This window comes from Rattus norvegicus, chromosome 4, assembly GCF_036323735.1.
Source record: "Rattus norvegicus strain BN/NHsdMcwi chromosome 4, GRCr8, whole genome shotgun sequence".
In the NCBI taxonomy this organism is placed as follows: domain Eukaryota; kingdom Metazoa; phylum Chordata; class Mammalia; order Rodentia; family Muridae; genus Rattus; species Rattus norvegicus.
Window position 1 is genome coordinate 136634549 of NC_086022.1, and position 16285 is coordinate 136650833.

Below are 16285 nucleotides of genomic sequence, written 5' to 3' on the forward strand. Positions count from 1 at the left end.
TGTGTATGTACATGTATGTAAATTTCATACATTCTTTCACTTAATTCTTCTGTCAATAATTAGTCTGAGCATTAGAAATCCACTGAAGGGGACTGCCAGTCTCCAAAGAAAACTGGTTTTGTGGACTGTGAATAAGTGTATTCTAATTTACCAACAGTAATTCAAAGCACCTTAAAAACACATTAAACACAATGTCTCTGTGTTTCATGAGTACTAAAGTGGGGCAAGGTTTTATTTTCACCCATTCACTACTCTTCTGTACAGAGAACAGCAAAATTCTCCACCTCATCGAGGGAAACAAAGAGCAGTGAAATAGACCAGAGCACAGCACAGTCGCGATTGGATGGGGACTACCGCTCAGTGACAATTCTTTCTGGGCTTCTACCTTCGGTAAAGGCATCCAGGACTTCTCTGAACTGCTTAGCAGCATCATGTCCACACAAACAGCCCACCTTTATTTTACATATTAGTAAAATATTCCATCCTCATACCCAAAATTATCTACTCTAAAAATAATTAAGTATCTTCCACCTCTGTATAATTAACTGTTAATAATAATCTAGTTCATTAACCTCTTTACCAGAATCTATATTCCTATTACATTAATTAAAAGATACACAGTTTGCACTTTATTAATGGAATGTATCATGAGGCTTAAGTGCAAGATTGCATTCTGATTCTTCAAAGTGAAGAAACACCACAAAGAATATAAAATAACACAAGGGAAAATAATCTTACTGTATACCCAGTCTGTAGCAGATGACAAGAATAAAAGGAGTTAGAACTTTTGAGACTGATTAGAATGCTGGAGGAAAGGTTCAGGGTCATTCTGAGTTTAAGTTCTGAAAGTGAGAACATTTATCCTGATATCTACTCAGAAAGGCAAAGACACAACCAAAAAAAACAAGACAAGACAATATGAGAAAAAAGGAGATTAGGAGGGTTGGGGAGAGAAGAAGAGGTGAGGTACTGTGAGCTAGACAGGAAATTATTTTGTGTTTTGTATTTGTCACCTTTTAATAACTTTTTATGACTACCAAGAATGTGAGGGTCAAGGGCTCTTTCCCCGGCCTGTATCCATATCTTAGATACATACTTTCAGACAGCTATATAGAAGGCTAAAGTTAGTGCTTATCTTAGTTTGGGTTTATTGAGGTCAGAAGACCAATCTTAAATCTGGGACACATCATAAAGTTTCAAGCCATGTAACAAGACATGGTGGAAGGAATCTATTTTCTTAAAATGTATTTAATATTATTAATGTTTTACTTATTCACTTTATATCCCACTCACTGACCCCAGGCTGTTCACCCCAACCTACAATCATTTCACTCCCTCCTATTCTCCTCTGAGCAGGTGATGTTACCCTCTCAGTATCCCCCACCCTGATATCTTTTGTATTCTTACCTGCTAGCCTTGCTCTCACTAGCAAGTTCCTCTATCTTTCAAACTTTCAATGGTATTAAAATCTACTTCAGCATTCAAAAACTAGCTAAGATATGAAGTGTGCACTAAACATCTACCAGATTCTTGGCTTTTGAGATGGAAAATAGCTGTGGTAGCATGAGTCAAATAATAGCCTATAACCCATTCTAATAAGTACACATATTCAATTTATTATATCATTCCTGTCCTAGAGAAACCTGAGGAGGGTTCCAAACTTAAGAGCCTGAGGCAGAATTATACATTCCATTTTTGAGTTTGTTTTTTTTAAATCACATCTTGTTTCAAAAGTCTAAACGACCACACAGATTCATATATACGTTATAAATATTGGTTTATATATATTTACAAATGTAAACTTACAGGCAAATTGGAGTTTAGCTTCTCTGCTGACTATTGTTCCAAGAGAATTTGTTGCAAAACACTGGTAACTTCCAGTATCCCAATTTCTGTTAGGGTTAATAACTATGAGATTTCCTCCGTTCAGTTTGTAACGATGGTCCAGACTTGTATCAATGTCACTGCCATTCAGCTGCCACCTGAAATGTAAATGTCAAGGTTATTTCTCTCCTTAGGGAGCTTAGGCTTAAATAGATGGCTCGATGTTCCCAACTCCACTGTAAGCATTCCTAGCCTCAAATCTCAACACTCAAGAGGCTGAGGCAGGAGGATTTCCGCAAGCTTCAGGCCAGTCTCAGAGGCTTAGTAAGACCCTATCTCAAAAGCATTCATAAAAGAACAGAAATGTATTTTGAGAAGCCAAAAGTAAAGTTTAGTAGGAATTATGGCAAAGCAGCATCTCAAAATTAAAGATGCTTGAGGGTTTTCAGGGGAGCTGGGGATAATTTAGCTTGTTCACCGGCTCCCATGAGAAAAATTTACACTGGGTCTATATGAGTGAAGATGGAGCAGAAACCAGAGGTAATTATCTCGGAAACTTCAGGCCAATCTCATGTTGACAACCTAGTAGGGGGTAGCACATTTCTTTGATTTATCTGGCCTGACTGAGCACATTTAATAAATTAATTGGTAACTCTTCAACTCTCCATTTCAATTTGTCTGAGTAAAGACCTATCCTGGGGCATTCATTCCCCTTTTTTTCTGAAGCCTACATAGAGCTTTTTACACAACAATGCACTGCAATAAAAGACCCAAAGACCACCTGGGGACCGAAAAAGTGGCAGCATAAACCCCAGGGACATAGTCATTAATGGAAGAAAACAAAATCCAAAGAAAACTAAAAATCCTTATCTTTAAATAACTTTTAACTGAAAAGTGAAAGTGTTTAAACACCAAGTATGTTGGCACACCGACGAAAAGCCACACATGTGCGTGATAATAAGGATATATTCATATTGTGAATTGAATCACCCACCTCCTAGATAACCAAATCTGACAATAAAACTACATGACCCATATATTTTAGCATATTGGAAAACTGGGCTCTATTGTACAGCATAAGGATTTTGAGAAAATGAGTAATATAATGTCTGCCCTTTAAAGGCTAACAACAGTTGTGTATATTATGGAACATGGAAAAATATTCTAATTTACAAAATATTTAATTTCCCTTATTAATGACCATGGCCCCCAAATTGAAAGTAGATTTTGAGTGCATTGGTAAGAGCCCTAAACAAGCATGCAGATGACTGGGTACAAACCTCAATGATTTAGAGGTCTAAAATGGGACTGAAGCCTCTGATAGAAAATCCGTATCGGTGATTGATCACTTGAATCACTTCCTTAGGTATCAGCTCTGTAACTAGTCTGAATAGATATCAATATCGAGAACTCTCACCTACTTAGAAAACAGGGGTGATACAGAGAGCAGAAGCCTGTAAAAAAGAATTTTCACCTGCACAGGGTATTATGCAGGCAGATAACCGCTATCCTGTACGGATAACATTGATGAGGTCCACCTAGTTCTTATGAAGGACTTCATTGAAGACTTAATCAGAAAAGCATTCCAGTTCCAGAATATGAATAAAGATTTCAACCTACAATGGGGATGCTTTCTACAAGTGTATAGTTTCTAGAAAGCTTAAGGGATCAGAAAGTGCCCTAGATTAGACACAAAAGAACTCTTGGTACAAGGGATGCTAAAAATCACTTTTGTAACTAACAACTGGCAAGACAGAGCAAGAAAGTTATTGAAGACTGGAAGGACAGAAACGAGGAAGAGTTATGGAAGGGACCTTAAAAGTCTATGTAAGAAGGGATGAAGAAAATAAAAAATAGAGGCACAGGGAATGTTGGCAATAGAAACCAGACAGTGGAAGTAGGTAAGATCCCAGAAACGGAACGCCCATGCACAAACAGAGACCTCACAACAGAACTGAAACCGAAGAAAGGATTTCACAGAGAAATTAAAGAGCAATTGCTACAAATATGGGGAGAAGGGAAAGTTAAAAGAAAATCATCCATTTTAAAGAGAAAACAGGTAATGGTGACTTTCTTTTATATTGGATATTTTATGTATTTATGTTTCAAATGTTATCCCCTTTCCAGGTTTCCCCTCCAGAGTTCCTGCATCTCATCCCCCCCACTTCTATGAAGGTGCTCCCCCTCCCACCCACCCACTCACACCTCACTGCCCTGGCATTCCCCTATACTGGGGAATCGAGCCTCCACAGGACCAAGGGTCTCTCCTATTCATGCAGACAATGTCATCCTCTGCTACATATTTGGCTGGAGCTTCAATGAGTAAGGAAGGGGCAGATTCCCTCTTATCTAGGAGGATCTCACCAAGGTCCTTTGATAAATTTGTAAATGGTATCACAGATGGAGATGTTGGGGCAACTCTCTTCCCTGTCTTTCCCATCTCATAGATCTCTTTTAAGAGAAGACCTGCAAGTTCTGGGAGTGGAGGGTGTTGTTTCAGGGTTCCTATAATAGAAAGTTATGTGCTTGTATACAAAAGAGGGACACATGCATCCAATTGTTTCTCATCCCGGAGGCAGGAAGAAGCCAAATGACTCAGTTGGGGGCAGGACTTACAATAGTTAATGTTGAACTCTATGTGTCTTTACAGCTCCCAAGTTCAGTACAGAAGATCAGAGAAATCTTGTCCGTCTGAGACGGACAAGAAAACATAGAGTGTGCTGCAGATTACTCTGACTCTGATCGGTCTTAAAGCCTTGGGGATGTAGTTAAGAGGAAACAGTATCCCATTCCTCAGGTAGGGAAAACTGATTAGATGCCAACTATAAATGGTCTTCCTTAGAAGAAACACTTTAGACCTTTAATGTCCCTCTATACAATGCTCCTTTTAAGAAAAAAGAATAAGACTTAGGCTACTCCCAAGTGGACAGTATATCTGATTGTCCTTATCAGGCACCCAGAGTTCCTAAGCCTTTAGTCAACATTTCTAAAAGTCCCTTATGACCACAAGGGATTCAATATGACTGACCTCAATGAAGCCCTCTAAGACTGTCCCTTAGCAGAAGAGAACAAAAGTATATTTGCCTCAAAAGGTGGAAAATCCAGAGACAAAAAGCAGAGAGAAAGAGAGAGAGAGAGAGAGACAGAGAGAGAGAGACAGAGAGAGAGACAGAGAGAGAGAGAGAGAGAGAGAGAGAGAGAAACAGCAAAGACAAACTTTTCTACTTCAAAGGTTCTCTGAGTCCCCTAATTTGTTTAGCCAAAATTTAGAAGAAATTAGAAATTTTCCCTCGTTCTTCAGAAATTAGGACCCTCGTACACATGAATGATTTATTTGTCTTGGGAATGAAATTATTAAATTGACAATAGCCTTATTACTTGGGTGGAAGGGGGTCTCAGAGTTTCTAAACATAAGTTACACTTTGCGGGAAAAGAAATAAACTATATCAGCTGGTTAGTGAAGAGAGTTGAAAGTTATGCCCTAAAGAGTGGTGTAATTAATACCACACCCTCCCAAACCAAGGGAACTTAGAACATTCTTGCCCTCAATGGGGTTTTATAAACGTTGGTTTGACTCTTACACTACCCAAACTAAAGGCCATAATGAGATATTCCGAGATGAGGAGCCAGGTCTTCTGTGGGCGGTAAAAGAATTTCAAGCTGTTGAAATCTTAAACCAAAAGTTAATAATTGTTGGCCTTGATCTCTTTAGACAAGTCCATTCATTTTCCAAGTGTGGACAATGATATTTTTCTGAAGCCACTCACTTGGGATCATAGGGGAAAAGGCAGATGATAGCATATGTGTTTAAACTATTAGATCCCATTTCAAGGAGACGAAATACATTTGATCAGGAACTGACCACTACCTTCCTTACACAGAAGAGGCATTAGTTAACCTTTGCTGGTTGTCTAATTATAAGTATTCCTCAGCAAGTAACAACACTCCTACAGCAAAAGGCTGGGAGGTGTTTAACAGGCTTTAGAATTCCAAAATATGAAGCTTTTCTCTCAGAGAAAGATATTTAATTCTAGCCACTGACAACTATTTAAACCTTGTTGAGTTCCTAAATGGAGGGACTCCTTCTGTGCCTTCTATACCAAACCAAGGTCTTCCAAAAATCTGTGAGAAACTCTGTTTTCTCAGGGACCCAACAAGTTACAGAAAGATTCTTCATAGAAATTCAAGGGAGAAGACATCATGGGTACTCTGTGATTGATGAGATTCAATAAAAAATTATTGAATTTGAACAACTGACAAATAACTGATCGGTATGGATATGATTTATTTGCCTTGAAAACTTGAGTGTAAAGGTGGGGAAGGTATGTGTATTTTTCTGGCATACCTGCAAATGTTCATGCCTTGTGAAAACTCTACAAATGATACAAATAATTAGTTGACCAGGAATTGAAGCCTTATGAGTGAATTATAGTGATATGCGTTCCTGGGTACCAAAGAAGGCATAACTTTGGAGCCCAGGGAACAGACTCACTGATAAAATAGTCAAGTGCATGGCTGAAATGGGTCAAGAATTCTGCTATTGCATTAAGCAAGAGTGACTGATAGTTCTGTATGTCAGGGAGGTCATTTGAGAATGATCCTTACTATTCGGGTAGATCTCAGATCCTATGATGGAATGAATGCAGAATCTTCCTCTTCTGTGACAAGATGTCCTAGGGAAAATCCCTCCTATAATTCTTTGTCCCTTCTGTTTCCAGAAACAAAGGAATTGATATAACCCTCACCCCCAACTATTCTCTTTTCTTTGGAAAGAAATAATTACACCTCTTGATTCTAAAGAAGCAGGGAAAAATGTGAATGCTTGGGTGTGATGTTTTTCATATAAGGGCCTCCGTGTCTTAGAGTAGATGCAACAATGCAAAATATTAGCACTGCCAGGACATTGTGGTGATACTATGGTGGACCTTTAGTAAAGTCATATCAGCCAGTTAGAGTGGGATATGTACTTTGGTCCAATTAGCTATTTTTTCTCTCCTCCATCTCCCAAACTCTCTATGTTCCACCTCAGTTATCTCCTCAAAAAAGTGATCTCATGTCTCCAGGAGAGACAGTTGACCCACATTATTTGTATAGATTCAACAGGAGTATCATAAGAATTTCCTAATGAATTAAATGCAGGAATCAAGTAGTATTTGAGTCAGTGCTACTCTAATAGTCTACTGCAACTGAAGTGTATAATTATATACATATATATGCATTACAATTATACACAAAATGTACAAGTGTATACTAGGGTATCTATCTATCTCTCTATCTCTCTATCTATCTATCCATCCATCTATCTATCTCCCCACCTCTTCCCTTCCCCTTCCTTTGTGTGTGAGTGTGTGTGTATGTATGTATGTATGTATGTATGTATGTATGTATGTATGTATGTATAAAACCTATATTATGACCACCAGAGGTTTGTAGATTACAAGTCTATAGCAGACCAACTGGGTACCACTGGCAGATTTACACAGAAAACAGACTAGCCCTAGACAAGATGGTAGCAGTAAATCGAAGAATCTGTGTGATGACAGGTAGACAGTGTTGAAATTGGATTCCTAATAGCAGGGCTCATGGTGTCACTATCATAAATTCTCTGAAGGGACTAATTCCTTTACCCAATGAGTTAGCTGGAAACCTGGGAATGTGGTTTTAAAATAGAAATGAGTAGTAGCCTTGGTCATGACCTCCCTAAAGTCCTGACTACAATTGAATGCCATATGATCCCATACATAGGAGAGTTAGCAAAAACAGTTATCAGATGAAAAGCCCCTGCTATATACTAGAATGTTCCTGTGAGTAGCTCAGGTACTGGAATGTCAGGCACTGTTAGTTGAATGTGAAAAAAAAAACAGAATTTGTATTGTAAAATGGGAATGTTGAAGTAAATGTAAGAAAATGAAGTATTTTCAATCAAAGTATGAAAAAGGACAAGGAAAATACCATCTTTTATATTGGATATTTTATTTACATTTCAAATATCTCAATCCCTTTGCTTCTGGAAACAGAAGGAACAAAAACTTATAGGAGGGATGTTCCGTAGGCCATCTTGTCACAGAAAAGGAAGATCCTGCATTCAATCCATCATAGGATCCTTTTTTCAGTTTCCCATTCATAAACCCAGTCCCATTCCCCATCCTACTCCTTCTGTGAGGGTGTTCCCTCACCCATCCACCCACCCACTCCTTCCCATTTTCCTGTCCTGACATTTTCCTACACTGGGGCATCAAGCCTTGGCAAGACCAAGGGTTTCTCCTCCCATCAATGCCAAACAAAGCCATCCTCTACTACATATGAAGCTAGAGCCATGGGTCTGTCCATATGTACTCTTTGGATGGTGGTTTAGTTCCTGGGAGCTCTGGTTGGTTGGTATTGCTGTTCTTATGGGGTTGTAAACCCCTTCAGCTCCTTCAATTCTTTTTCTAATTTCTCCAGTGGTGACCCAGTTCTCAGTTCATTGATTGGCTGCCAGCATTTGTCTCTGTATTTGTCATGCTGTGGCAAAGACTCTCAGGAGACAGGTGTATCAGACTCCTGTCAGCATATACTTCCTGGCATCAGCCATATTGTCTGGGTTTGGTGGCTGTATGTATATGAGCTGGGTATATGTATAGTGGGGCAGTTTCTGGATTTAATTTTCTTTAATCTCTGCACCAAACTTTTACTCAATAGTTTCTCCTAGGAATATTTATGTTTCCCCTTCCAAGAAGGACTGAAGCATCCACACTTTGGTCAATCTTCTTAAACTTCAAGTGATCTGTGGATTGTATATTGGGTAGTTCGAGCTTTTGGGCTAATATCCACTTATCAATGAGTGCATACCATGTGTGTTTTTTGTGACTGGGTTACCTCACTCAGGATGATATTTTCTAGATCTATCCATTTGTCTATGAATTTCATGGAGTCATTGTTTTTAATAGCTGAGTAGTACTCCAATGAGCAAACTTCCTGTATCCATTCTTCTGTTGAGGAACATCTGAGTTCTTTGCACATTTTGGCTACTATAAATAAGGCTGCTATGCACATACATGGAGCATGTGTCGTTGTTGAATGTTGGAGCATACTTTGGGTATATAATCAGGAGTGGTATAGTTGGGTCCTCAGGTAGTAATAATGTCTAATTTTCTGAAGAACATCCAGACTGAATTCCAGAGTGGTTGTACTAGCTTGTAATTCCACCAACAATGGAGGAGTGTTCCTATTTCTCCACATACATGCCAGAATCTATTGTCCCCTGAGTTTTGATCTTGGCCATTCTGACTGGTGTGAGGTTTCCATCACCAGTTGGAACCACCAGAGAGTTGTTTTGATTTACATTTCCCTGATGACAAAGGATGTTGAATATTTCCTTAGGTGCTTCTCAGCCATTCAACATTCCTCAGTTGAGAATTCTTTGCTTAACTCTGTACCCCATTTTTAATAGGGTTGATTATTTGATTCTTTGGAGTCTAAGTTCTTGAGTACTTTGTTTATATTGAATATTAGTCCTCTATCAGATGTAAGATTGATAAAGATATTTTCCCAATATGTTGTTTTGCCATTTTGTCCTAATGACAGTGCCCTTTGCCTTATAGAAGCTTTGAAATTTTATGAGGTCCCATTTGTTGGTTCATCATCTTAGAGCATAAGCTACTGGTGTTCTGTTCACAAAATGTTCCCCAATGCCAATGTGACTGAGTTCTTCCCCATTTTTTCTTCTGTTAGTTTAAGTGTATCTGGTATTATGTGAGGGTATTTGATCCACTTGAACTTGAGTTTTATAGAGGGTGATAAGAATGGATTGATTTTCATTCTTCTACATGCTGACCTCCAGTTAAACCAGCACCATTTGTTGAAAATACTATATTTTTTTCCACTGGATTGTTTTAGTACCTTTGTCAAAGATCAAGTGACCATGGGTGTGTGGGTTCATTTTTGTGTCTTCAATTCTATTCCATTGATCTACCTGCCTGTCTCTGTACCAAAGCCAGGTAGTTTTTATCATTACTGCTCTGTCATACAGCTTGAGGTCAGGGATGGTGATTCCCCCAGAAGTTCTTTTATTGTTGACGATAGTTTTCAGTATCCTGTTTTTGTGGAGTTTTTTGTTTTTTTGTTTTTTTGTTTTTTGGTTTTTGGTTTGGTTTTTTGTTGTTGTTGTTGTTGTTGTTGTTGTTGTTGTTGTTGTTGTTATTCCAAATGAATTGGGAAACTGCAAACTGCTCTTTCTAACTATGAGTATTGAGTTGAAATTTTGATTGGGATTGCATTACACCTGTTGATTGCTTTTGGGAAAATGGCCATTTTTACAATATTAATCCTACCAATTCATGAGCATGGGAGATCTTTCCGTCATCCGCAAACTTCTTCAATTTCTTTCTTCAGAGACTTGAAGTTCTTGTCATACAGATTTTTTTTATTTGCTTGATTAGAGTCACACCGAGGTATTTTATATTATTTGCCACTATTGTGAAGGATGTCATTTCCCTAATTTCTTTCTCAGCCTGTTTATCCTTTAAGTAGAGGAAGGCTACTGATTTGCTTGAGTTAATTTTATATCCAGCCATGTTGCTGAAGTTGTGTATCAGGGTTAGTAGTTTTCTTGTGAACCTTTTGGGGTCACTTAATTATAGAATCATATCATCTGCAAATAGTTATAATTTTACTCTTTCCTTTCCAATTTGTATCCCTTTGACCTTCTTTTGTTGTCTGATTGCTCTGGCTAGGACTTCAAGTACTATATTGAATAAGTAGGGAGGGAGTGGGCAGCCTTGTCTAGTCCCTGATTTTAGTGGGATTGCTTCAAGTTTCTCTCCATTTAGTTTGATGTTGGCTACTTGTTTGCTGTATATGGCTTTTACTGCGTTTAGGTATAGTCCTAGAGTTCCTGATCTTTCCAAGACTTTTAACATGAAGGAGTGTTAAATTTTGTCAAATGCTTTCTCAGCATCTAATGAGATGACCATGTGGTATTTTTCTTTGAGTTTGCTTATATAGTGGATCACATTGATGGATTTCTCTATATTGAACCATCACAGCATCGCTGGGATGAAGCCTACTTGATCATTATGGATGATCATTTTGATGTGTTCTTGGATTTAGTTTATGAGAATTTTATTGAATAAAATCGAAGTCAGCATTTTGTTTTTGTTGTTTTTGAAATGAAAATAATACTTTCAAAATAGCTCTTTCCCTTGTAACTGTGCTGTTTTGAATTAGCAAACTACAGCACAAACATGAAGCAGAGCTCTGATCTGTCATGGTTGGTGCAGGATGCCGAGCATGAAGGTTAAAAACCCAATGGCCATCCAGTTGGATGTGCTTGCTTGCTTGCTTTTGAAAAGCTATGCCAAAAATAATTTGCCAAAATAGTTTGAATCACGTTATTTTTCTGCATTTCAATATCTATTCCTAACAAGACTGATCCTCCTCTAGTTTAGTGAAAATGAGAAAAATTTCCAACTTGTCTGAACGTAAATCTTTTACATGTAAAAGAAGTAAAGTCCCAAGTTTCCAGCTGGTTTTGCTTAGACAAGTATATGCAATGGTGACAGGCTGTGGCATTATTCTGAAGGCAGATACCACTGCCAACACAGGAAATGGCTCCTGTTATAGCCTTACGACCCTCTGCCCGTGAGCTTTCTTACTGTTCTGCTCCCAGTAAGCACCTGCTGGTTGTACATCGCCTACTTCATTCCACCCTTCTGGTCATCTCCTCTCATGTGGAACAGATTGACTTCACATACGGTTTCAACATTTGTGCCTTCCCTGAGAAGTTAACAAAAGGAGGATGAAACACATGCTAGACTTGGCTTGTGAAGTGGAGACCTGATAGTAAATCAAGTAAGTGGGTTTAATTCTTGTGGTAAATATGGTTTGTCAGCTATGAATCAGCTCAATGTGACTGAACAGAGAAAACGTGTCTAAACTGGAATTAGAGAGGTACACTTGATTTTATAAACTTTTAAATGACAGACAGTGACTAATTGTATTTGCTCTCTCCCCACTCCGTGTGTGTGTGCATATGCACATGACTGCACACATGAGCATGGCACATGGGGTCTATGCACAGAGATTTAAATATACAATGTACATAGAGACCAGAGGAGAACGCTGGTTGGCAACCAAAAATAAAAAATAAGAAACAGAAAACAGTTTCTCCACAGCCAGAATACAGCAAATACATAGGCGAATGCCAGCAGCAAACAACTGAACTGAGAATGGGACCCCCGTTGAAGGAATCAGAGAAAAGACTGAAAGATCTGAAGGGGCTTGAGACCCTATATGAACAACAATGCCAACCAATCAGATCTTCCAGGGACTAAGACACTACATAGACTGACCCTGGGCTCCAACTGCATAGGTAGCAATGAATATCCTAGTAAAGACACCAGAGGAAGGGGAAGTCCTTGGTCTTGCCAAGGCCGGACCCCCAGCCAGGATTCTTGGGAGGAGGGCAGCAATGGGCAGAGGATGGGGAGGGGAACACCCATATAGAAGGGGAAGGGGAGGGGTTGGGGGGATGTTGGCATGGAAACCGGGAAAGGGAATAACATTCAAAATGTAAATAAGAAATACCCAACTTGATAAAGATGAAAAAAATTTAAGGCAAAAAAAAAAAAAAGAAAGAAAGAAAGAAAGAAAAGAAAAAAGAAAAAAAGAAAAAAAGAAAAGTCTTTCACTTCTCCCAGTTTGCTCTTGCCAAGTGGGATAAGCCACCCCACCAGGGAGCCACAGGGAACCAAATGGCTCTGCCTCCCCTACACTAGGAGGGCAAGGAACTCTAACTTTCTAGAGTATGTAAATGAGATTGGGGCACCTAACTCAGAGTCTCTTTCCTGTAAGGCAACCACTTTATTGTCTGAGCTATCTCCCAGCCATATATATGTTTTTATTACCTGTGAAATACAATTTGTAAAGGGGAAAGCAGTCTTATAGCTGAGGCTGTAGTATATTTCAGACCTAAGTGTACCTAATGGCTTCATTTAAAAACTATGTTTTTTATGTTTAGCTAATGAATAATAAAGGTTCAATAGCTGTGTGGAAAATTGTAAAAAATAAATAAAAATGTCGAGAATCATTTCCACTTGCCTATTTAATAGGTTGAGAGATTTAAGGGGTCATAAAATGTTTGTGCCAATACTTTATTTCAGTAAGTGTCTACAGTCTAAAAGCTACCATTGCTGAGCTTCAAGTAAAGAAGCAAAGCTAGAAAGATTGTTCTATTATGTATTAATGTTTCATACTTCCTTTACCTTATTTTTTATCATACAGACACAATTGCTTAGATCCTTTACTATGCACAAAAGTAAGACTTCATCACTTCTAAATATGCCTCTGCTACAGGACTTCCACAAACACACCTCAGATGTAAGGCATTCTTGAGTTATATTGAAGGATGTTAATCTTCACAAAACATAATTAGTTTTCTCCTTCTAGACACTAAATCCGTCACTCAATGGAGCTCCTCCCCTGGTGATAGAAAACTACCACAGTATCTTATTAAATATTGATGTTTCTCTTCACTTGCTGAAAGTTGTATTTATTCAAAAGAGTTATTTTTTTATTTCAACTCTGAAATATGTAAGTTAGGTCTGGGACTAGAATTCCAAAAACTACTTTATTCTGAGAAATAAAAACATGTCCCAGGATCTTGAGGCAAAATATTTATATTATGGACTTATTTCTACGTATGTTTCATATTTTCATCTTGGTAAGAAATAAACTTGGGGCAGGGAAAATGGCTCAGTGGATATTAGCAATGGTTGCTCTGGCTGAGGACTCAGGTTCTGTTCCCAGTACCTACGTTAGGCAGCTCTAAATTGACTATAACTCCAGTTCCCGGGAAGTTGAAACTCTAGTCTGGCTTCTGTCAGCCCTCCATAGAGATGGTGCACACAAATTCACAGAAGTACACACAGAGAGGGACATCATTAAAAACAAACTAACTAGGAGACCTAAGACATGAAAGTTCCTTCTTAGTAAAGTATTCGGCCAAATACATCTGTAAGCCAGATTCATATTATCTGCTGAAAATTCCAATCTCATTTTTCTGACTTCAGAACAATACAGAAAACTGGCCTGTATGTCCAAACTTGCACTAGGCTACAAAGGAGGGTTGAAAAATACTTTAAATTTAATTTAAATATTATTATTTTTTGCAAGATTTTAAACTCACTTGTATGTTTTTTTTATTAACTTGAGTATTTCTTATTTACATTTTGAGTGTTATTCCCTTTCCCGGTTTCCAGGCAAATATCCCCCTAATCCCTCCCCCTCCCCTCCTTTATGGATATTCCCCTCCCCACCCTCCCCCCATTGCAACCCTCCTCCCAACAATCACGATCACTGGGGGTTCAGTCTTAGCAGGACCCAGGGCTTCCCCTTCCACTGGTGGTCTTACTAGGATATTCGTTGCTACCTAAGAGGTCAGAGTCCAGGGTCAGTCCATGTATAGTCTTTAGGTAGTGGCTTAGTCCCTGGAAGCTCTAGTTGCTTGGCGTTGTTCATAAGGGGTCTCGAGCCCCTTCAAGCTCTTCCAGTTCTTTCTCTGATTCCTTCAACGGGGGTTCTATTCTCAGTTCAGTGGTTTGCTGCTGGCATTCGCCTCTGTATTTGCTGTATTCTGGCTGTGTCTCTCAGGAACGATCTACATCCGGCTCCTGTCTGTCTGCACTTATTTGCTTCATCCATCTTGTCTAATTGGGTGGCTGTATATGTATGGACCACATGTGGGGCAGGCTCTGAATGGGTGTTCCTTCTGTGTCTGTTTTAATCTTTGCCTCTCTATTCCCTGCCAAGGGTATTCTTGTTCCCCTTTTAAAGAAGGAGTGAAGCATTCACATTTTGATCATCCGTCTTGAGTTTCATTTGTTCTAGGCATCTAGGGTAATTCAAGCATTTGGGCTAATAACCACTTATCAATGAGTGCATACCATGTGTGTTTTTCTGTGATTGGGTTAGCTCACTCAGGATGATATTTTCCAGTTCCAACCATTTGCCTACGAATTTCATAAAGTCGTTGTTTTTGATAGCTGAGTAATATTCCATTGTGTAGATGTACCACATTTTCTGTATCCATTCCTCTGTTGAAGGGCATCTGGGTTCTTTCCAGCTGCTGGCTATTATAAATAAGGCTGCGATGAACATAGTGGAGCACGTGTCTTTTTTATATGTTGGGGCATCTTTTGGGTATATGCCCAAGAGAGGTATAGCTGAATCCTCAGGCAGTTCAATGTCCAATTTTCTGAGGAACCTCCAGACTGATTTCCAGAATGGTTGTACCAGTCTGCAATCCCACCAACAATGGAGGAGTGTTCCTCTTTCTCCGCATCCTCGCCAGCATCTGCTGTCACCTGAGTTTTTGATCTTAGCCATTCTCACTGGTGTGAGGTGAAATCTCAGGGTTGTTTTGATTTGCATTTCCCTTATGGCTAAAGATGTTGAACATTTCTTTAGGTGTTTCTCAGCCATTTGGCATTCCCCAGCTGTGAATTCTTTGTTTAGCTCTGAACCCCATTTTTTAATAGGGTTATTTGTCTCCCTGCGGTCTAACTTCTTGAGTTCCTTGTATATTTTGGATATCAGGCCTCTATCTGTTGTAGGATTGGTAAAGATCTTTTCCCAATCTGTTGGTTGCCGTTTTGTCCTAACCACAGTGTCCTTTGCCTTACAGAAGCTTTGCAGTTTTATGAGATCCCATTTGTCGATTCTTGATCTTAGAGCATAAGCCATTGGTGTTTTGTTCAGGAAATTTTTTCCAGTGCCCATGTGTTCCAGATGCTTCCCTAGTTTTTCTTCTATTAGTTTGAGTGTATCTGCTTTGATGTGGAGGTCCTTGATCCACTTGTACTTAAGCTTTGTACAGGGTGATAAGCATGGATCAATCTGCATTCTTCTACATGTTGACCTCCAGTTGAACCAGCACCATTTGCTGAAAATGCTATCTTTTTTCCATTGGATCGTTTTGGCTCCTTTGTCAAAAATCAAGTGCCCATAAGTGTGTGGGTTCATTTCTGGGTCTTCAATTCTGTTCCATTGGTCTATCTGTCTGTCTCTGTACCAATACCGTGCAGTTTTTATCACTATTTCTCTGTAATACTGCTTGAGTTCAGGGATAGTGATTCCCCCTGAAGTCCTTTTACTGTTGAGAATAGTTTTAGCTATCTTGGGTTTTTTGTTATTCCAGATGAATTTGCAAATTGTTCTGTCTAACTCTTTGAAGAATTGGATTGGCATTTTGATGGGGATTGCATTGAATCTGTAGATCACTTTTGGTAAAATGACCATTTTTACTATATTAATCCTGCCAATCCATGAGCATGGGAGATCTTTCCATCTTCTGAGGTCTTCTTCAATTTCTTTCTTCAGAGTCTTGAAGTTCTTATTGTACAGATTTTTACTTGCTTGGTTAAAGTGTGAACTTCAAATCTCAATGAATTTCAAAGTCTAAAGAGTGGGCACATCTGAAAAT

The 16285-nt window shown here is 38.9% G+C and overlaps 1 protein-coding gene across 5 annotated transcripts in view; it reads right to left on the bottom strand.

The window, feature by feature from the left end:
- Cntn3 (contactin 3) overlaps positions 1-16285 on the bottom strand; it is a 373191-nt gene that overhangs the window by 236974 nt on the left and 119932 nt on the right. For all 5 annotated transcript variants that reach the window (XM_006236968.5, XM_039108281.2, NM_019329.2 and 2 more), the window contains 1 exon segment: positions 1807-1982. In XM_006236968.5, coding sequence (XP_006237030.1) covers positions 1807-1982 — 176 coding nt within the window.